The sequence below is a fragment of the Bos indicus genome, chromosome 25 (genome assembly GCF_029378745.1).
Source record: "Bos indicus isolate NIAB-ARS_2022 breed Sahiwal x Tharparkar chromosome 25, NIAB-ARS_B.indTharparkar_mat_pri_1.0, whole genome shotgun sequence".
Taxonomy (NCBI): Eukaryota; Metazoa; Chordata; class Mammalia; order Artiodactyla; family Bovidae; genus Bos; species Bos indicus.
Window position 1 is genome coordinate 37,187,564 of NC_091784.1, and position 22,616 is coordinate 37,210,179.

Below are 22,616 nucleotides of genomic sequence, written 5' to 3' on the forward strand. Positions count from 1 at the left end.
GCGTTAGCCCTGCGAGCACGCCGCCGGAGGAGGTGGGGCTTGTGAGTGGCCTCGCGCCTATCCTTGGTGGCGGGAAAACTGGTTGGAGGTTCGCGCGGCTGGTGGAATCGCTGCAATAACTCTGTCTGCTCCTCACCCTTAGATCCTCTACGCACCAGAAGGTAGTTGGTGTTTTTCCGCTTGCACCTGAAGGTTCTAGGCTTGGCCAGTCTTGGCACCTGTCGCCTGAGGAAAAGTTTTCTCCTCAGGGTGATGGCTAGCTCTTATCCTTCTCCTCCGAATCTCTAACCACAGACTTGCTCCTAAGAGAAAACCAAAAGTAACTCAGTATTATGGTGCGCAGTGTCGAGCTGAGCGAGAATGAGGATCCTGGTGTCTCCGTGGGTTAGGGGTGGGAATGGGGAGGGCGAGCTGAGGGGAAATTGTCTCATGGTGGGTTTGTTGACGGTGAGGAGAGGTTAGAGAGCCACTGTTCTACCCTTAGAGGAGTCATGGACTTCTGGCTCTGTGGTACCTCCGGTCTGAATTGCTGTGCTTTTAAGAGAAAATTGGTGAGGAAAGAGGGAAAATGTGGGTGTCTCCAAGTTCTTCCCTCTGGTTTGAAAAGTGAGATTAGGCCTTTTATTGTTCCAAACCTTGGCACTCTGTGAGGGGAAATGGTGCAGTGGTCTGGGAGTTCATGGGCATGGCCCCTTGGAAAGAACACAAAATGGCTAGTTTGAGGTTGGCATTATTCCGGGCACCTGTGGAAGCTTTTCAGCGGTTAGGTAGAAAGGGTCTGAACCAGGATCAGGGTACTAAAGAGTCTGTCTTGGTGATAATTGGCCATGTCTCTCTGCTTCCTTGCACTCCCTGAACTTTAAGCTTTAGTCACCATTAATTTGAAGATTCCGTAAAAGGTTTTACTTAAAGTAGTTATGACAGTAAATGTCTTGTTTCATTGATAAGTCGTGTCAGACTCTTTTGCAACCCCATGAACTGTAGTCTGCCAGGCTCCTCTGCCCATGGGATTTCCCCGGCAAGGATATTGGAGTGGATTGCCATTGCCATTTCCAGGGGATCTTCCCGACCCAGGGATCAACTCACCTCACCTGCATTGGCAGGTGGGTTCTTTACCACTGAGCCACCGGGGAAGCCCCAAATGTTTTGCTAGGCAGCCTAGTATGGGTAATAAGGGTAGCTGGGATCAGTTATTTCCTTCTGTCTTGTTTAAAGTTTAGAATCATGCTTGCTGAGCGCACATGAGAGAAGGAAGGAAGAAAGAACAAATTTACTGATGGAGGCATGAAAATGAGCAGGACTGTACATACCATTAGACATTAAGACAAGAAGAAACCAAACTCTAGCTTAAAGGAGAGTTAAAATATAGTCTTTATCTTATTATCTAGTTTTTTGAGAGTTATATTTTATTTGGTGGACATACTGAGGAACTCAAGCCTGGGAGATAGCATCTCAAGTAACTCTGAGAAAAGTGCTTCCTCTGAAAATATAATCTTTATTTATTTTACAATATATATATTTACTTGTTTTGATCATTGTCTACTCCCATTAGAATGTCAGCTCAGTGAGAATAGAAACTTGATCTTTCTTTTTCTCTGCTCAAAATATAGTTTTTAAATACAATTTTTTGAGGCTCACAGAGTCTGTGTTAGAAGGCAATTCTAAAGTTTTTATTTTTGTTCTCTTAGACCAAGGATTCCAGGGACAATATAAAGAGGGAGTAATTGGATACTTGGGAGAAATTTGTGAACACATTCCGAGTGAGAGGAGGAGGATTAAGGCTTTTTGAAAAATATTGACAAGACTGAATTAAGTTATTTAGCTAAGTCAGTTCTAAAATATTTTGGTCTCAGAATCCCTTTATTTTTAAATTAAATTTACTTATTTATTTTTGTCTGTTCTGGATCTTCATTGCTGCACAGGCTTTTCCCTAGTAGTGGTGAGCAGGGTCTACTCTCTAGTTGCGGGGTGTGGGCTTCTCACCGCGATGGCTTCTCTTGTGGAGCACCGGCTCTAGAGCAGAGGCTCAATAGTTGTGGCACAAATGCTTAGTTGCTCTTCAGCATTTGGGAACTTCCAGGATCAAGGATTGAACCCAAGTCTCCTGCATTGGCAGGCAGATTCTTTACCACTGAGCCACCAGGAAAGCCCTGGAATCTTTTGTAAAATTTATTTTTAAGTTATTTTTTAAAAGGTTTTTTTGGTTGTTTGCCTGCACGGGGTCTTTGTTTCTGCATGTGGGCTTTCTCTAGTTGGGGCAGCAGGAGCTACTCTCCAGTTGCGGTGCATGTGCTTCTCTTTGCTTCTTGTGTTGCAGAACGTGGGCTCTAGGGCACATGGGCTTCAGTAGTTGTGGCTTTTAGACTCTAGAGCATGTGCTCAGTAGCTGTGGATATACAACTAAGCTGTGGGCTTAGTTGTCCCACGGCATGTGGGATCTTCCCTGACCGGGGATCAATCCTGTGTCCACTACATTGGCAGGCAGATTCTTAACCACTGGACCTCTAGGGAAGTCCTCTGAGAATCCTTTTATACTCTTAAAAATTTTGAAGAACTCCAAAGATTGGTTTATATCTCTTTACCTGTGCATTGATACTTAAGTATTAGAAATTAAACTGAGAAAAATTAATCTATTTATTAATTTTAAAATAATGATAATAAACCATTTACATAATGTTAATGTAGATAACACTTAAATGAAAATATAGTTTCCTAAGTGAAAGAAAATTTAATATGAAGAATGGTGTTATTTTACATTTCTGCAAATCTCTCTCATGTCTGGCTTAATAGAAAACAGCTGGATTTTCATCTGTTTCTGAATTCAATGTGTTGTGATATCTTGTTTTGTTTGAAGAATGTGAGAAAACCTAACACAGATAAGCAGTTGGAGATCTGCTGAGCTAGGTGATTTCATCTTCTAATCAGTATGATGATTTTTGGTGTTCAAATGAAAGAAAACTATCTTTTGGAACACCTCATTCACCTTCCCTTAGGTCCCTTTATTACTTCTGAGTTATTTCCCTCTTCTTATCCGCCTTTCTTTCTTATGTCAGTTGAGGAGTTAGGATCTGGTTATGGAAGTTCTTTTACTTTGACATTTAAAGCTTTATTGGATTTTTTCCCCAATATTTTTCATCTAAGGTAAGAAAAGAGAAACTAAAATCTCAAATGTTATTCCTGGGTTTAGAGCCCCCAGTCATTTCGTAGCTGACCAGGTAAAAGTTGGTGGTATCTTGTATATTTATTAACTATCTTTAAAATTGTCTTTCTCTCTCTGAAGTGCATTTCAGTATTCGTTATTGTGGAAACAAATACTTAATCTGAAACAGAGGAGCAGAGATTTATCAGACAGTGACTTCCAAACTTTGCCTTCTCTATTTATCAGGATAGAGATTTTCTTTATAAGTAATGTTCTTCATCACAACCTCACTCTGCATGCATGCTCAGTCGTGTCTGACTCTTTGGGACCCTATGGACTGTAGTTTGGCAGGCTTCTCAGTCTATGGAATTATCTGGGCAAGAACACTAGAGTGGGTTGCCATTTTCTTCTCCAGGGCATCTTCCTGATCCAGGGATCGAACCCACATCTCCTTTATCTCCTGCATTGCAGGCAGATTCTTTACTGTTTGAGCCATAAGGGAAGCTTATACGTTTACTACATCTTATTAACTTAACAATGATCCACAATTTTATTTAGTTGGTTGGGGCTTCAGTAACACACTTTGGCCTAGAGAGGTCAGTATAGGCTTAGATAATGATTTAAACTTAACTCTTGGAAAAATTTTGCCTCTTTAGGTTGATCAAAATACTCTTTTTTAAATTTTATTTTAAAAATAGAATTTAAAAATCACTTTGAAATGGCAGTCTATGTATAAAATACTAGAGTTACACAAGAGGCTACAGTAGAGAGCTCATTTCCACTCTCAGCTACCTGTTTCCACTCAACTGAGACATTTTTGTCAATTTCTTGTGTATTCTTCCAGAGATGGTTAAAGGATACTCAAACATATTGTATAGATGAAAATTTAAAAAAAATCAAATTTTGTCATCTCAAGTACACTAATTTCATTTTGCTTTCCTCGTTCAGTATAGTTTTGTAATTCTGATTATCTTCATAGGGACTTCTCATGGTCATTTTTGGAATTTTAGAGTCTGGGAGAAGATATGTTTGTCATTTATTATTATTATTATTCCCTTTGTGGCCTAATTTTATACAGTTTGTAGCTTCTATTTACGGTTATCGTAAAGAAGGAGACCAGTTTGCTGTAGTGATTCTCCCCCAATTTCCTACTTGCTTTTTCTTTGATTGTCAAATAAGTTTGGGAGTTGGTGAAACGTTAAGATGGAAACCATGATAAAATGTGCTCCTTAAATTGGGCTTTGCTGGTGGCTCAAATGGTAAAGAATCTGCCTGCAATGCGGAGACCCGGGTTCGATCCCTGGATTGGGAAGATTCCCCTGGAGAAGGGCATGGCAACCCACCCCAGGGTTCTTGCCTGGAGAATTTCATGGACAGAGGAGACTGATGGGCTATGGTCCATGGGGTCACAAAGAGTCAGACACAACTGAGCAACTAACACACACTAGACAAGTATAAATGAAGAGGAATTACTGCAAACCAGCACATAGCAATTATTTGCATTTATGGAATTAAGAAAAGGAACAGAAACATACCAAAAAAATTTAAAAAGACTTTATATTCAGCCATGCTGTGGCCACACTAGGTCAAGTCCCCAGTAACTTTTGAATTCATCTTGGAATCTGGAGAGTGGAATTCTACACCCTGAACAACTGAGTGTTTAAGTTGGCCATTTGAGGGTCATAAAATTTTCAGCCCCTTTAGAGAGAAAAATATACGAACCCAAAGATCCATTTTATGCAGCTTTTGGATCTCTCTCTTTTTTATTATTACTTATTCATTTTCTTTGTTTCTTTGTCTTTGTTGTTGCTCGGACTTTTCTTTGGTTGCAATGAGCGGGAGCTACTCTCCAGTTGTGGTGCACAGGCTTCTCACTGTAGTGGCTTCTCTTGTTGCAGCACAGGCTCAAGGTGCGGGGGCTTCAGTCGTTGCAGCACGTGGGCTCAGCAGTGGCAGCTCCCGTGCTCTGGAGCACAGGCGCAGTAGTCCTGGCACATGGGCTTAATCGCTGCATGGCATGTGGGATCTTCCCAGATAAGGGGTTAAACTGATTTCTCCTGCATTGGCAGGCAGATTCTTTACCACTGGCCACCTTGGAAACCTCTTGGATCTCTTTATAGTGGGAGATAGCAGAGTTAAAGGATTGAGTTTCAGGTCGAAGGCCGTCAAAGTACTCAAAACCAACAGCCAGAAATCATATCACTGAGAAGAATAGACATGTTATTAGAATTTAGAAGTCAAAGACCTGGATTCATCTTACTCTACCATGTGTTAACACTGAGGTTTTGGTAGACCACAGCTGTGTAGAAATAACATCAGTAGTGGAAAGTGAAGACTGGAAAATGTATAAGTTCTTGGAACATCATAAGATGAGTCTTGGCACCGTGCCGGGTCACAAATGACATACAGCTAGAGATTGTAACCTCTTCAGCCTTTGGTGTGGCTGGAGGCCTCCTTCTCCCATCCCTCAGTTGTCTATGGCTGTGAGCAGCCTGGTCCTTTTACCCTAAAGTACCTAGAAATATTTTCTGTCTGTTTCAGTGTTTACTTTTAGTGTATGCTTTACATGTGTGCTGTGATGTTAAAACGGGTGTGAAGCACTGAACTACTGAACTAGACTACTGGGATGTAGTGTAGCACAGTTCATGACGCAAACCAGACAGATTCTAATCCTGATTTTACCATTTATCAGCTACTTAATATCTCTGACTCCCTTTCAGTGTCAATTTCCCCAAGTGTAAAATGGCATCAATCTCATAGATTTATTGGGAGAATTAAATGAGATGACATATTGAAAGATTATAGTCAGTGCCCAATAAGTGTATTTATTATTAGTCACAGTTTTGGTAGCAGTAATGAAACATGCTGATGTTGTATAGAACATATCTGAGTAGATAGCTACAGATAAACTATGGATATGGAATGAATATGCTAGATTCTTATTACTAGCTTCTCTGGAGACCTCTGTGTTCAGTCACTAAGTTGTGTTTGACTTTTTGTGACCCCATGGACTGCAGCATGCCAGGCCTCCCTGTCCTTCACTATCTCCCGGAGTTTGGTCAAATTCATGTCCGTTGAGTTGGTGATGCTATCCAAATATCTCATCCTCTGCCACCTCTTCTCCTTTTGCCTTCAACTTTCCCAGCATCAGTCTTTTCCAGTGAGTTGGCTCTTCACATCAAGTGGCCAAAGTATTGGAGCTTCAGCATCAGTCCTTCCAATGAATATTCAGGGTGGATTTCCTTTGGGATTGACTGGTTTGATCTCCTTGCTGTCCAAGGGACTCTCAAGAGTCTTCTCCAACACCACGGTTCAAAAACATCTGCTGGTTACTAAATATTTCTGAGCCATGAATAAAAATTATTAATATAAGAATCTAGCACATTGGGAAATTTATTGGACTAGAAGATCTATGTAAAAGGAAGATAATACATTATAGTGACGTTAAAAGGGGGTTCTCTATAAATAGGGATGTCTGAAATAGATAAGTGAATCTACAGTGTATTTGTTTTGAGTATTTAGAAGAACCTTGTGAAAGGTTATTGCTCTGAAGAAAAATCTCACTGTTTAACTCCAGGAAGGTCTATACCCTAATGCCGCTACTCTACTACTACTTTTACTTTTGGCTGTTAAAAACACATCTTGTTTCAATAAGGGTCACCAAATGGGGTTGCTTATGCTAAGCCCCCTATCACTAAACCAAGACAATTTAATTACAGTTTTGGTTCTCTCAGAAATGGAATCTTAAACTAGTCAGGAATTGCCTGATCAGCACTAGTTGGGTAAATCTGCCTGATAGACCCTTAAAGGAAAGTAACCTTGTATAACCAGTTTGCCTTTTTCTTTTTCTTTCTTTCTTTTTTTGCCTAGTATTACACCTGTGTTCCTTATGTCTTCTCCCTGTAAAAGTGTTTAATTTTGTATAGTTCCTTGGAGCTCCTATCCATCTGATAGATTCGATGCTGCCCAATTCATGAGTTGTTGAATAAAGCCAAAAAGATCCTTAAAATTTACTCAGTTGAATTTTGTGTGTGTGTGTTTTTTAACAAATCACTACCACTATCATTTCCACCTACTTATAAGTGCCTACCTCATGTTGGACATAGTTCTAAACACTTAAAACACTAAAGATTGTTGCTAATCTTTAAAACAACCTTCATTATCCTCCAGCATTTAATTGGCACTGCCCAAGAGTAGGATTGTAGTCAATAAGGCAGAAAATGTAGGTTAGGCATCCCAGGCAAAGGATGGGATTGCTTATGCTAAGCCTCCTATCACTAAACCAAGACAATTTAATTACAGTTTTGGCTCTCTCAGAAATGGAATCTTAAACCAGTCAGGAATTGCCTGATCAATACTAGTTGGGTAAATCTGCCTGCTGCTTCTGCTGCTAAGTCGCTTCAGTCGTGTCCAACTCTGTGCGACCCCATAGACGGCAGCCCACCAGGCTCCCCACGTCCCTGGGATTCTCCAGGCAAGAACACTGGAGTGGGTTGCCATTTCCTTCTCCAGTGCAGGAAAGTGAAAAGTGAAAGTGAAGTCGCTCAGCCCTGTCCGACTCTAAATCTGCCTGATAGACCCTTAAAGAGTTTATCACCCTGAACCCAAGAAGGCAAGAGGAGAAAGTTTAAAATCATGTTCAATCAGTACTGTATACATATATATATATATATATATATATATATATAACTGAATCACTTTGCTGTGTAGCAGAAATTAACATTATAAATCAACTATGCTTCAATAAAATAAATTTTGTTCATCAGAGCATAACTGTTCATTTCTTTTTCAGCAGAGGCATAAAGAAAGTGTAGCTTCTGAGCTGAATGATGCCAACCTTGGAGAGTAAAGAAAGTGAGTCAAGAGTTATTTTCCTCTTCTTTCTCAGTCTTAGGTCATCTGGACACCTTTCCTACCAAAGGGAAGCTCAGTTCATATGTATTTCATGTTCACTTTGTTAAAGTTACTGCTTTTCTAGGCACTTTGAGTAAATATATTTGACTTAGAACAGTCTTACTCAAGAAATGTATGAACTTGTAGGGAGAGAAGAGCCATTTAAATACTTATAAATAACTTTGAATATGGTAAATGCCACAGGATAGATACAAAATATTATGGAAGCTCCAAATAAAGGTACATTTCTTATGCCCGGGAGGATCAGTACAGTTTTCATTGCATCCTTTGTAGATTTTTACTAGTTTTTAAAAATTTTCCTCTAATTTCCCATAACACTTTGTGCAAAATTTTTAAAAAGCAAATTTTAAAAATTTCGTATTTGAATATTTCTGTTTTCCTCATACTTGTATTTATCACTTTTGAATTACTCAGTGGTTCCTAAACCTGGAAGTGCATCTGAGTTAGCTGGATAGCCTTATAAAATTACAGATTCTTGGGTCTCACTTCAGACTACTTCGTCACAATCTTAGGGCAGGGGTGAGAAGGTGGGGGCCTGGGGAAGTTTGGTAAGGAGAGGCCTAGGAATCTGAATTTGTTAAAAGGTCTCTCCAGATAATTCTGATACTGTCAGTCAGTGGGCAGTGTTTGGCAATTTCTGTGTTAGATTCCATGTTTCACAAATTACATTTGATGACAAAATTTCTTTCAGAATGTGGGAAGGGACCAAAAAATACCTTTGCCCCGCCTGCACAAAAATTGCATAGCCTGATGTCCTATAACCTTAACTCATCAAAGGAGGAGATCCTGGAGATCAGTTCCCCACAGGCAGAGGTCAGGCCAAGCCTGCTAAAGGCCGGGTTAGAGAAGAAGAAGAAGAAGAAAACAACCACAGAGAATGGTCCAGGCAATGGCCAGGAGATACAAGGAAAGGCTCAAGACAGCAAGAACGCAAAGAAAGAAAAGGTAAAAATCAAAAGGATGGCTGTAGTGGGATAGCTTCTTGTCATCCAGCCTGGGCAAACAGGATCTTTCCATTTCAGAAGACATTTAAATATTTATAACATAAATTTGAATATAGGAAATATCACAGGGGAGATTCATCCTGTAGTTTCAGTTTTTTTTTTTCTTGTGTGGGGGTGTCTATTCTCAAAGAGGTAAAAAATGTTTTAATGAAAGCATTTAGCAGGGAATACTGGGCAGGTAGGGGCTGAGATGGGATGTAGGTGAGAGTAGAAGTAGAGACTTTATCAGTGTTTTCCTTTTCTTTGACTTCTTACTCCCAGGCGATCTGTGATAGAATTTATGGCATCTTTACGTTGACTTCATGCTCTTAGTTTTGTGAACTTGCTGCCTCATCCAAAGGAGGTTTCCTCCTTCCTACAGAGGAGGAATGGGGAAAGATTAGCAGTTTTTCTCCCCTACCTGTCTCTCTGCAGGAAAAATCAACTCTTACCAATGCAGAATTTGAGGAGATTGTCCAGATTGTGCTACAGAAGTCCTTCCAGGAGTGCTTGGGTATGGCTTTTAGTGAAAGATAGAGTTTCAGTTAGGCAAAGAAATTATCTGAAGGGTGGAGTAAGTTAATATCATCTCTCCTTCTCTCCATCTTTCTACATAAGGAAATATTAGATGAGACTTCGAAATAGTTTTAAATACTCATCTTGTATCAACAGGACTATAGCTAAACCATCTTAGAAGGTATAGACTTTTAGAAAATTAGATTACCTTGACTTCAGAATATAAATATAGCTTCATCTAGATTTTTAAATGTAATTTAAATTTATTTTTATATGTTTACAATTTTCATAGAAAAGATAAATTATTTTTCCCAGATTTGAAGACCTTAGTTTCCATTTCTTATATATTTCTATTTGCAATACTGTTTTAACATTTGCTCAGGAATTTGATTTTTAGAATAAGAAACTCTGTAGTATAGGCCCTGAAGCCTTACTCCGTAAGGTCTTGAGGCTAAGGACAGTGGTTTGATACTTTAAGCTTTTCTTAGGTATACTTCCACTTCTAGAGAAAGCTTGAGGGACAAATTATATAAAAGATATACCTAAAATTTCTGTTATGTACACAAAATTAACATTACCTGACTATCCTAGAATAGGCGAATCCATCTGGAAAAGCTTTCAGAAAGATACAGATTTGTGGTTTTTCCTGAGAATTAAAAAACTTGAAAGTTCTATGGTATGGCAAAAGTCTAAAGGTAAGTTCATTCAGGCAACTGATGGGAGATATGTTAATGAAAGGTTACAGTTTGCAAATAATGGAGTAGTTATTTTCTTTGGTTGCTTCTCTGCTTATAGTATTTTCTTTTGGGAGGATGGAATCTAGCCTTGATTTTTCAGAGACTTCCTGTACCCAGCCTACAAGATGTACCCAATTAGACAAGGAACCAGGAATTGCTTCTTCTAATACTTCTGATAATAATAATGCTGATGGGTAAGTTTATCCCAGTGCGGCGAGTTGATCACAGGGTAGACTTAATACTGATAAATGATTATCCATCTATCTGTCTTTCTATCTAGATGTTTTTCATATCTTGGTAGATTTCTCTCATCTCAGGAAAGATACTTGAACTGGGAAAATAGGCCAGTAAATGGATAAAATGACCCCAGGAGGCCATGGAGAACTTGCAAGTCTTCTGTCCTCCTAACTTTTACCCTTAGGTTTTTTCAAAAGAGGGGTACTACAAATTGCCCTTTTCTGTCTTTTAATTAAAAATCTTATTTGCAGAGACAGAGTAGTGGTACCTCCTATTCTAGAGATTTCAGCCTCTCAGGAAGATGGAATAATCCCTGAGATAAAGATATCTAAGCCAGGCCAGCCAGATTCTGCATCCTCTGAGAAGAAATTCAATAAACTCTCCTTAAGCAAAAGAAAGAAGGAAGCTCGTAAGTATAATCCGATATACTTTGACATCTGGCTCAAGTACTTATTCCATGAAATTAGGGAATGGGACAGTGGGCATACTGAGAATTTTCAGCCCAAGACTTAAAACTAATGAACTGTGATTCTTCTTCCTTCTTTTACTATCTACAAATATTCTCTTCATCCCTTAACCCTATGATGTTTTTCTTTTATCTTCTCAGAAGATGAGAAAATGGAGAAAGACCAAAGTGGACATGAGCACAGACAGGATGACCAACATAAGAAAACTATTCAGGATCATTCCCAGAACAGGGACCAACAAAAAGGAGAAGGAAGTGGTTTTGGTAAGTTCAACCATGGTTTGACAAACCTACTTGGAACTTGAAAATTGGAGGTGGAGGAGAAGGGTAACGACCAGTTAGGATGTTAGAGCAAATTCTCCAAAGACTATAGTTTATCTCACACAGCTACTTGTTAAGAGGATATAGTGCTGAGGAAGCGAGAGAGCTATTTCATTCATTCAGTTATTCAGTCATATAATCCATAGTTGTTGGAGGAAGTTTATTTTTTCGCAGTGCTTGTGGGTTGAATTGTGATTATAGTGAAATGTGTAGGCTTCTTACTATCAGTGAGCCACTCTTCCTGTTTTTTTACAGTTGCCAAGGAGAGATGGGTACTCCTGGAGTAGGTAGTAGAAAGGGAGTATCCAGTAAATAAAATTTGCTTAAAGTTCTGTGAAGGGAAGGAAGACAATGTCCTGAGAGGAAATGGTGGAGATCTAATTAAGATAGGATCAGTCAGAGAATGCATTTGGAAGGAAATAACATTTACGCTGAAAACTGTAGCAAGAGTAGAAGTTAGCCAACTAAAGTGTGTGGGAGAAAGTTTTAGATAAGGTGAAGTTTGGCTTACTCTGGATACCAAAAGAAACCTGGTATAACTGGGATTCAGAGAGCAAGGGAAGCAAGGCTGCAGAGTGGCTGTAGATAAATGGAACTGTTACAGCCACACATTCCGGAAAACAGACTCAGAAGGACAGGGCAGATAATGGAGTGAAGTTTATTACACGGGCGGGTGCAAGGCAGAGTCTCCTCTTAGCCAAGGACCCCGACCAGCTTTTGTGAAAACCTTATATACCCTAAGTATACCTGCCCAAACCCACCTCCCTAAATTCCCTGGAACTGGTCTGAACAAAGGAAAAGAGAATACAAAGTTAACCCTGATTCATATGCCTTAGGCCTAGGTAGTTAACACTGGACAATTATCAATAGGCCTGTGGTCATACCCCAGTACACATAATAGAATGTATGATTCTATTCAGTTCCACAGTTAATTAGGGTATTCTTTCAGGCGAGGGAGAGTCTAGGTATGAGCCCTGGGGCTCTTCCTTCCAGGGGCCTGGTTTTCCAATTGGTATGTCGTTTCCATAGATACTGGGCATAGAGCTCAAAAGTCCACAGTCCGGCCCAAGATGGAGTCCCGTTTCGAGATGGAGCCTGTTCTGTCTGTTTCCTCCTTCATAAAGAGGTAGCAGTGGCTAGCTCAAAGACCATGTTACAAAGTGAGAATTTCATCTTAAGTATAGTGGGAAGCCCCTGGTGGGTTTTAACCAGGGAAGTGGCATCCTCAAATTGATGTTTTAAACAGATCCTTTTGGTGATTAATTGGAGAATGGAGTATGAGAAGCCAAGAGTAGACCAGTTAAGAAGTTAGTGCTAGGATTAAATATTTTGGTGGCTTGGATTAGGATGATGAAGGAGACGAAAAGCAAATGGTTTTACGATATGTTTTGGAGATAGGGTTGTCAGAACTTGGTGATGAATTGAATATTGGAAAGTGAGAGAGAAGAGGGTTTGAGCAGTTGTGTGAAAGGAGCAGGTGAACAGCAGTTCTGTAGGATGAGATCAAGAATCTGGGTTTGGACTCATTGGTTTTGAGATTGTTGTGAGACCTCCAAATAGAGATGTCAAAGAGCAAGGTGGCTATAGGAACTGGGAGCTCAGAACAGAGGCCACTGGCATACATCTCTGTGTTGTCAGGTATGAAAATGGGTTTCAAATAGAGGATATGGGTAAGCTGACCTCAGGAGAAAGTGCAGATGGGAGTGAAGACCCATGATTAGGCTTTGGGACTCCAATTTAGAGATTAGACAGAGAATGAGGTGAACCCAATTAAGTTACCAGAAAAATGGAAGGGGAGAGGGGAAAAGGGAGAATGAGGGATCACAGAACCCAAGGAAGCTGGTGTTTCACAAATTAGCATTAACTGAAATGCTCTTTACCTGTGTGTCTATGACATTAGCCTTCATTAACACAGAGCCACATCTGAACTTCAGTTTTCTAACACATCTTTGCTTTCTAAGTTGTTGGAAAGGAAACTCTAAGGAACTGTATGTCTTTAAAACTGTCATAGAAATATCATCCTAAACCATGAATATCTAGGTTTATAGCATTAGGATGATTTTTTACCCATTCATTTCCTCATGAATATTTATATTTTTACAACTACCATTTATTTTCTTGATCTCTGTTCTCTTTTATGGTCCCTGGCCCTTTCTCCCACTCTCTTTTCTAGCCTTGCCAGGTTACCTCTGTAAACATCTACAACTGTCAGTGGCAACTGTCATTTCAAACTAATACATCATTCCCAACCAGTACTTAATTATTCAAAATAACTGAGAAAGTGATCCATAATATGAGATATTTTGGAAGGACCCAAATGTAAGTCATCTACTTTGCTGAGGGATGATTTTGGTGGGATGGAGGGCATCCCTTACGTTTCAGCATTTAAGGTAAACTGACAAGTGAGAGAGTGAACTTACTAGAGAAACATATTGGTTGGTGTTGTTAACTGAATATATGGTGTACCTGGTCAGTGATTTTCTCTAGCAAAGCTCAGTTGAATGAGTGTAGGCACAGAAAAAGAGTGGGTTCATTCAGAATTGTGTTTGCCAGCTGAGTCGGGGGAAGGACAGAGGGAAAGGGAGTTGATGATGTCTGCAAGAGAATCTAAGGAAATCAAATGTGCGTAACTACAGAGTGAAGAAAAGAGGTTGCTACTAGTTGAGAGGAAGGTGGGGCCAGTGGATTGGAGATCTAGATAAAGGGAAAGTTGCCATGAGTTCTTGGAGCAAGGTGGAAGGATGGGGCATTTTTATCAGAGAAGAGTTTAGATAAGTGATTCAGGGGAGTGTACAGTCCCTGCAGATGACTCGGGGGGCCATGCAGGATGGGAGTGGGTTCCTGAGGTGAAGGGGTTACTGAGGTGGCATGGAGGAGAAGGTATGTGGTGCTTGTACATTACCCTTGTGGATATATGGTAATCTATGAGGGCAGGAGGCAGAGAGAAGGAAAAGACTGAACCAGATAGCAGCATTGTCATTGCAAGGGAGATAAGAAGGCAGTGTATCTCATGGCCTGGACCTTAAGGGAGGGAGTGTTTTTATAGAATGGAGGATAGTAATGGTCTGCAAGTGTCAATGGGCGGAAAGGGTGATACTGGCCCCACTTTCTGGCCTGGGGGATGTGAGAAGAACAGCTTCTGCTTAGAGGGCTGCATGGGTCAGGTGGGGTTGGGTTGGGGCAGCATCACCAGATTTCTGCATCACCAGATTTCAAAAAGGAGGCAGAGGTTCAGAGAACAGGTTGAAGATATGTGGATTTTAGTTACTCTTGCCCGGAATTCCAAAGAATATTAATTTCATTTTCATTTCCAAATAATATAGTGGAAGAGTTTGGGAGGGAGAAAGGGGTGTGTGGAGCTTTGGGTCAGCCTAGAAGATGTGGGGTAGAGAAAGGTGGGGATGAGAGTTTGGAATGTAATGGATAAAAAGAATGTTTGGCCTTTGAGCAGGGCCTGAAGTAAATAGTTGACTGAGAAACGATAGGCTTAAACCTGTCTTTTGGTGAGGGGTGAACTCAGAGCTCTTGGTCCCAAAGGCTGCAACTTGGTGATTTGGTGACAGGTTAATTCAAATAGGACAGGTTAGTTCAAAGAGGAACTCTGGATGCTGTGCACAAAAGAAATGCTGGTTAGTCCTTCAGAAGAACTTTTTTTGTTCTTTAATTATTTTTTTATTGAAAGATAATTGTTTTACAGAATTTTGCTGTTTCCTGTCAAACCTCAACATCAATCATCCATCAGATCAGATCAGATCAGTTGCTCAGTTGTGTCCGACTCTTTGCGACCCCATGAATAGCAGCACGTCAGGCCTCCCTGTCCATCACCAACTCCCGGAGTTCACTCAGACTCACGTCCATTGAGTCAATGGTGCCATCCAGCCATCTCATCCTCTGTCATCCCCTTCTCCTCCTGCCCCCAATCCCTCCCAGCATCAGAGTCTTTTCCAGTGAGTCAACTCTTTGCATGAGGTGGTCAAAGTACTGGAGTTTCAGCTTTAGCATCATTCCTTCCAAAGAAATCCCAGGGCTGATCTCCTTCAGAATGATCTGGTTGGATCTCCTTGCAGTCCAAGGGACTCTCAAGAGTCTTCTCCAACACTGCGGTTCAAAAGCATCAATTCTTCGGCACTCAGCCTTCTTCACGGTCCAACTCTCACATCCATACATGACCACAGGAAAAACCATAGCCTTGACTAGATGAACCTTTGTTGGCAAAGTAATGTCTCTGCTTTTGAATATGCTATCTAGGTTGGTCATAACTTTCCTTCCAAGGAGTGAGCGTCTTTTAATTTCATGGCTGCAGTCACCATCTGCAGTGATTTTGGAGCCCAGAAAAATAAAGTCTGACACTGTTTCCACTGTTTCCCCATCTATTTCCCATGAAGTGGTGGGACCGGATGCCATGATCTTCATTTTCTGAATGTTGAGCTTTAAGCCAACTTTTTCACTCTCCTCTTTCACTTTCATCAAGAGGCTTTTGAGTTCCTCTTCACTTTCTGCCATAAGGTATACATATATCCCCACCCTTTTAAAACTCCCTCCAATCTCCCTCTCCATCCCTCCCATCTAGGTTGATACAGAGCCCCTGTTTGAGTTTCCTGAGCCATACAGCAAATTCCCATTGACTATCTATTTTATATATGGTAATGTAAGTTTCCATGTTACTCTTTCCATACATCTCACCCTCTCCTCCCCTCACCCCATGTCCATAAATCTATTCTCTATGTCTGTTTCTCCATTGTTGCCCTGTAAATAAATTCTTCAGTACCATTTTTCTAAAAAATATGGAACGCTTCACGAATTTGCGTGTCATCCTTGCATAGGGGCCATGCTAATCTTCTCTGTATTGCTCCAATTTTAGTCTATATGCTGCCAAAGCGAGCACAGTCCTTCAGGAGAACTTTTTAGTAGTGACATGCAGCCAGGAAATGAGGCAGTAGCCAAAAAGATGCCAGGCAGCCTTTTAAAGAAAATGGAAATACAGGAAACACTGCTTTCTGCCCCAGGGGAGAAGAGGTGATAGGTGGTTCAGCAGAGAGACTGAGGTGTGAGACCTGGGTTCCAAGTTCAGCTTTGCCCCCAATTTAGACTGACCTTTAGCAGTCAGTTATCTCTTCCGAGCTTTTGGTTTTACTGTTTATAAGTCAGGGCTTGAACAAGTTGATCTCTAGAGCTGTGTGATTCTTGCAGAGGTGGTGGCGGCAGGGAGTATATTAATTTTAATTAAATTGAAGAAGGAAGAACGTATTTTTGAGTCTTCTTATTTCAGGTTTCTTTGCTGTGACAGGTCAATGTCTAGTCTGGGTCCAGTGTTCCTCCCCAAACTGTGAGAAATGGAGGCGGCTACGTGGGAACATTGACCCCTCAGTCCTCCCAGATAATTGGTCCTGTGACCAGAACACAGGTAAAATGGAAATTTCTTTTCAGTTTTTATGTTCCTTTCTTTCTTTCCCTGCTTTCATCCTTTAGATTAAATATGACAAAAATATAGTTATAAATCCAGGGGTCCCTGTAGTTAGCATTTGGGGAGAGGCGGGGATCTTGATGTCTTTTCAAAATGAATTTGGCATAAAGGGATAGAGGAAGACACTCTGAAGAGTAGGGGGGTCCTGGAATCTAAACGATTGTTCTGAGTAAATTCCATCTTCTTCTGCATTGGTTTGACCCTGTTAGTCTGACTAGACTTTTGGTATTGGGTTGGTATGGGATATATGAGGAAAAGCCAGTGAGAAAGATTCAGTGGCTTAGAATTCTAGAATGTTTGACTACTTAAAAAAGATTATGAAGATCTAGTCCTGCCCAGCTATTTTACAGATGAGAAAACAGAATATTGGAGAAATTATCTTCATGATGTTACACAGGTGGAAGCAGGGTCAGACATGTGTAGGTGGAAGTTTGGGATCTCTTTCTACAGAACATAACTCCTGCTTCTCCTAGCTCTAGCTGCATTTCCTTCATGAGCCTTTATTCATCCTTCAGGCCTGTCTTCCAAGTGTCCTTTTGGTCTTACCTGCTGCATATAACAATTTCTTCTTGACCTTTCCTCTGCCCTCATCCAGATTTTCACCTCATGAGGCCCTTTCTTTCCCTGCACTCCTCCTCTCTTGGCAGACTTGCAGTATAATCGCTGTGATATCCCTGAGGAGACCTGGACTGGTCATGAAAGTGATGTGGCCTATGCCTCCTACATCCCAGGATCCATCATCTGGGCCAAGCAATACGGCTACCCCTGGTAGGGTGCCATGGTAGAGTCAGAGCATCCTTCATAAACTTGAGAGTGGTAGCTTCAGGCAGAGAGGGAAGAAAATGAAAGGGATTTATAATGGAAATGTTACCTGCCTTATAAAGAGCATGGGTGAGGGAGAATATAAAGGAATAATCTTGGAGGCTTTGAAAGAGTGATTTCTAGAGATTTCATGGTGGATGTGGTATGTCCCTGGTGAAAAGGGTCAGCCAGTTCTACCCTGAATGGGTAGAAAGAGATGAGTGGCTCTAAGATTTTTTTTTAGACATTAGGAAAGGAGAGATATACAAAGTAAAGAGGAAAGGGAAGGGTGGAAGAGTTTCTTCTTTGGAGATGTCCCAAGTCAGAAGATTTTTGTTCTCAGGGTTGCCAGGAGGCCTAGAAGATAAGATATTTTGTAGGAGGAAGATTCTGAGCTTCTTTGTACATTGATGGAAGTTACCTCAGTCATTTGGTAGTGACCACTGTGGAGGGATGACAGAGGGGTCTATTTGGGGGATCCTTTATTTGCAAAACGTACTGCCCTTTTGTGTGCTAAGTCACTTCAGGTGTGTCCCGACTCTTTGCAACCCTATGGACTGTAGCCCTCTGTCCATGGGATTCTCCAAGCAAAAATACTGGAGTAGGTTGCCATGCCCTCCTCCAGGGGATCTTCCCAACCCAGGGATCGAACCCAGGTCTCCTGCACTGCTGGTGGATTCTTCACCATCTAAGACACAAGGGAAGCCCAGTGCCCTTTCACGTACATGTATATTGATGAGTTTGTGTTCTGCTCATATAACCCCTTCTCTTCCATCCCCTACACCCATCTGTCTTCTCCAGGTGGCCAGGCATGGTAGAACCTGATCCTGACCTGGGGGAATATTTTCTTTTTGCTTCTCATCTTGATTCCCTGCCGGTGAGTTTTCCTGGTTCAGGGTGGGTAGGTGCTCAGGGCAAAGTAATGAACAAATCCATCCTAATAGATGCACAGAGATAGAAATACAGACATAGCCAGCAGACACAAACAGAAACAAATTCTTAGCTAGAGTGACAAATGGATATAGAAACAAATATCTAATTAAATATTTATTAATTACTAGGACATTTGTGATTTTGACAAATAGGCTTTGGTTGGGATATCTGAGGTCAGGATGGAAGAACAATGGAATGAGGTGGGATAGGTGGGTCAGGCTTAAAGGAACAGACAAGGCCCAGCACTTCCTTTCTTGTGAATTCTCAGCTCTTCTCCTGCCTTTTCCTGGTTAGCAGGTCAGAGCAAGAAGGACAAGAGGCTATAACAAAGCTATCTTTTATTACAGTCCAAGTACCATGTGACATTTTTTGGAGAAACAGTCTCTCGTGCTTGGATCCCAGTCAACATGCTAAAGAACTTCCAGGAGCTGACCCTGGAGCTAAGTGGAGTGGTGAGTAACCTTCAGGGGTCAGTTGTGATATAGGGAACTTGAGAAACAAAATCTTCCCTTTATTAAATGTGACTTTTCCTGGAGGAAGCTGTGCCAGGAGGAAATTGCATGTCTGACCAAGTATGCCAGGGTGAGGCTATTCATGAGGAACACCTTCTACCATGATTGCAGCAGGAAAATGATTTTTCTTAGTTTCATTCCCTGTCTGCAGATAGAGGGCCTTCATGAAGACCATGGTTTTCTGCAGGTTAGCCAAAGCAAGTGTGATAGAAATGAAGGCACAGATTAACTCAGGGTTTCTCAGTCTCAACACTATTGACATTTTGGGTCAGATAATTTTCTATTATGAGGGGCTGTCCTAGGCATTATAGGATATTTAGCAGCATCCATGGGCTCTAATGGCATTTAGCCAGTAGTAGCCCTCACCCTAGTTGTGACAACCGAAAAATTGTCTCTAGACATTGTCAAATATCTTCTGGGAGAAAAATAAAGTCTCCCCTGGTTGAGAACCACTGAAATAACTAAGTGATATTTCCTCCTGGAATTCTCCAGGCAAGAATACTGGAGTGGGTACCCATTCCCTTCTCCAGGGGATCTTCCCAGCCCAGGAATATAATCCAGGCCTCCTGCATTGCAGGCAGATTCTTTACAATCTGAGCCACCAGGGAAGCCCAAGAATACTGGAGTGTGTTGCCTATCCCTTCTCCAAGGGGTCTTTCTGACTCAGGAATTGAACAAGTGTCTCCTGCTTTGAGGCAGATTCTTTACCAGCTGAGCTACCGGGGAAGCCCATAATCATTTTGGGCCTTAACCAGTGAGGCCTAGGAGCTCAGGGACCTTAGATAATCAGGCCGTGAGTATTAAATCAAGTAGCTGGATATAAAGAAACTTGTGAGAAGCTTAAAAGTGCAGTCATCTGAACTCCTTTAATTTTGCCTCTACAAATTTCCATGGGCTTTACTTTGGAGAGGATGCCAAAATGTTGGTTGAAAATATTGCTAGAAATTGATGAAAGGTTTGTTTGGGTACAAGGGAGGACTGTGTTTCTGAGCTCAAAAGATTAAGAATAGGAGTATCATATCAATACCAGGAAGTAGAGATAAATGTAAAGATAATGTCTGGTGAGTAACAGTATGTTGGAGTCACTTCCCTAATGTTTATCACTGACTCTAATCTTCTTTCATTTCAGAGAAAGTGCAAAAATAAGGACTGCAGCCAGAAACTGTTGGTAGCCCTGATGATGGCTCAAAAGGCAGAGCAGATCAGTATTCAGGTGGGAAAGTTTAGATCACACACCTCCTTCTCTTTGGGACTTGGGACGCAAAACAAGTCATACAGTCCCTCCTGTAGAAAATTGGCTCTCCTTCCCTCTTACACAGTCTTAGTTCTAGAACTAGTCTTTTCTTCCCAGGCCAAGTTCCTTTGACTCTTTAAACTATCCATTCTTTTCCCTACCCTTGGACAAATGGAATTTTTTCTCTGTCCAAACAGAGACAGTTTGTGGTAGAGGGAATCCCACCACCCTGTTTAACTTCAAGTCTCAGGTGTATGTACCTTATTCTGTGGAGTTAGTTTTACCCTCAAATCCTGCCTTTGGGTAGGGGGTGGAGAATAACAAACAGTTAATTTCCTCTTCCCAGTTATTAACTGAATTATAAACAAACTGGAAAAAGAAGTTACAATAATATTGTATAATGTTATAATATAGTAGTTAAGTTCTCCAAAAATTTAGATAAACCTAATGTGAAGTTTCAAGTGAAAACGATGTGGAATATGAATACAAACTCTATAACTAGAAACCTTGAAGACAGGGGCAAAACTAGCCCCTGGGAGACCAGTGGATGATGCTTTTGTTTCTTGGCTCCCTCAGGAGCGGGTTAACTTGTTTGGTTTCTGGAGCCGATACAGTGGACCTGACAATGATGGGGAAGAAAAAGGTAGGATAAGTAGGAGGCTAAGGACCAGAGAGGGAGGGAAGGGATTCTTTCATGAGGGCAGCTGCTGAAGCTTTTATTTTATATCCAGTGCCGTCAACCTAGTTCTGGATTCTATAATATGAAGCTTTACATAAATGCCGTTGAGCAAATGTCTGGGATGGATGGATGGACACATGGGGAGAGAGAGGAATGGAGAAAAAAGGAAGTAGGGAGGGAGGGTGCATGTTGACTAGTGACAGGACTTGGAAGAGGGTAGAACCATGATAATCTGACAGCAGATTTTACGGAGAAAATACGACTTGGATATGAAAGACAGAGTTGGAAGATTGATTTTCTGGGATCAGCTCCACTAACTCATCACCTGTTTTGTTGGATAAATTATTTAGCCTTTCCTTCCTATTCCTGTTTTAGATTTAGCGCTCTCTGGGACTAGCAGCTTAGATTCCTGCTTGGAGAAAGAAGAGAAAGAGCCAGAGTTGGAGGAGGATGGAGAGGAGGAACGAGATAAAGCAGTAAGATTGATCTTGGGGATTCCTTTGAGGAGATAGCTGTAGGGCATCTGGTTAGCATGGATTTGTATTTTCTAAGGCACTGTCCTGTCCCTACATCAGGGTAGCCCTGACGGGCTAGTTTTCTCTCTTAGGACTCTTCAGGGAAGAAGAGCCTCCTCTGTCCTCAGTTATTCTAATACCTCATATCTCTAGGAACTTATTTTTTGATGATAATCTCATTTCCTACTGTAGTTCTTTGGTTCTTACTGGAGCAATTTTACAGAATAGCAGGTTGCCTCTCTTTACTTTCTTCCCTGTGTGGACACTTAGGATATTCATTATTTTATTTCCTTAGTCTCTTTTCAGGCATATGAAATGTGGATATTTTTCATCTTTAAAGACTTTTTAAGAGCAGTCTTCGGTTTACAGGAGAATTGAGAGGAATGTACAGAGAGTTTCCATGTGCCTCCTTCCCCCACACATGTATAGCCTCCCCTGTTAGCAACAGCGTCCACCAGAGCAGTGCATTTGTTTGCAGTTGATGAACCTATTCAGTACATTGACACATCATAATCACGCAAGTCCATCGTTTACATTAGGATTTCCTCCTGGTAGTGTATATTCTATGGACTTGGACACGTATCCATCATTATGGTATCATATACTGGTACACAATAACTTGCTGGGATTTTGACTGAAGTTAGATCGATTCTGTAGATCAAACTGGGAAGAATTAGCATCTGGAACTTCCTTAAGTACACCCATCATTTCTGTAGCATCCTACTCTATTAAATCACAATTATATGACTTCATTTATATTTTATTTTTCTCAGGATCCAACTTTGCTTAATCCCAAGCCAGCCAAAATTCAAACAAAAAAACCCAAGACAAGAGGTAAGCAGGATAATTGGAAATGAGACATGTGTTCCTGTTAAGGCAGGGCAGAAGCAGAAAGTGCAAGGAGTCTGCAGGTAGCTGGGCCTTACTGACCTCTCGGCTCCAGAACCTGAGAAAATGGGTAAGACTCATGCTAATGTGGTCAGGGAATCTGTAGCTTCTCACTTCTGTGAGTTGAATTACAAAATCTTAGGTTAAAGGTGGAATGAATATTTTAAATTTTTAGCCAAGAAGGATGACTTCATGGGGAAGGCAGGTTTTGAGGTGAACTATAAAGAGAAGACGACCCAGGGAGAAAGAAAAGAAATATTTGGGGGAAAAGAAAGGA

General features: G+C 41.0%; 1 protein-coding gene and 1 non-coding gene across 4 annotated transcripts in view; one reads left to right on the plus strand and one right to left on the minus strand.

Moving 5' to 3' along the window:
• ZCWPW1 (zinc finger CW-type and PWWP domain containing 1) overlaps nucleotides 1-22,616 on the plus strand; it is a 23,929-nt gene continuing 1,313 nt past the window's right edge. Inside the window, exons 1-15 of one of the 3 annotated variants that reach the window (XM_070780158.1) lie at nucleotides 1-161; nucleotides 7,932-7,993; nucleotides 8,745-8,998; nucleotides 9,472-9,550; nucleotides 10,390-10,483; nucleotides 10,778-10,935; nucleotides 11,137-11,256; nucleotides 16,601-16,717; nucleotides 17,425-17,545; nucleotides 18,380-18,455; nucleotides 18,859-18,963; nucleotides 20,153-20,236; nucleotides 20,834-20,900; nucleotides 21,312-21,412; nucleotides 22,225-22,285. In XM_070780158.1, coding sequence (XP_070636259.1) covers nucleotides 7,966-7,993; nucleotides 8,745-8,998; nucleotides 9,472-9,550; nucleotides 10,390-10,483; nucleotides 10,778-10,935; nucleotides 11,137-11,256; nucleotides 16,601-16,717; nucleotides 17,425-17,545; nucleotides 18,380-18,455; nucleotides 18,859-18,963; nucleotides 20,153-20,236; nucleotides 20,834-20,900; nucleotides 21,312-21,412; nucleotides 22,225-22,285 — 1,465 coding nt within the window. In that variant the 5' untranslated portion in view covers nucleotides 1-161; nucleotides 7,932-7,965. Of the gene's footprint in view, nucleotides 162-7,931; nucleotides 7,994-8,744; nucleotides 8,999-9,471; nucleotides 9,551-10,389; nucleotides 10,484-10,777; nucleotides 10,936-11,133; nucleotides 11,257-16,600; nucleotides 16,718-17,424; nucleotides 17,546-18,379; nucleotides 18,456-18,858; nucleotides 18,964-20,152; nucleotides 20,237-20,833; nucleotides 20,901-21,311; nucleotides 21,413-22,224; nucleotides 22,286-22,616 lie in introns of all 3 variants that reach the window. The other 2 variants (XM_019988256.2, XM_070780157.1) reach the window with 2 other exon arrangements.
• Nucleotides 16,092-16,198, minus strand: LOC139179832 (U6 spliceosomal RNA). The gene has a single exon (XR_011564187.1). It is a non-coding gene; the product is annotated as a U6 spliceosomal RNA (small nuclear RNA).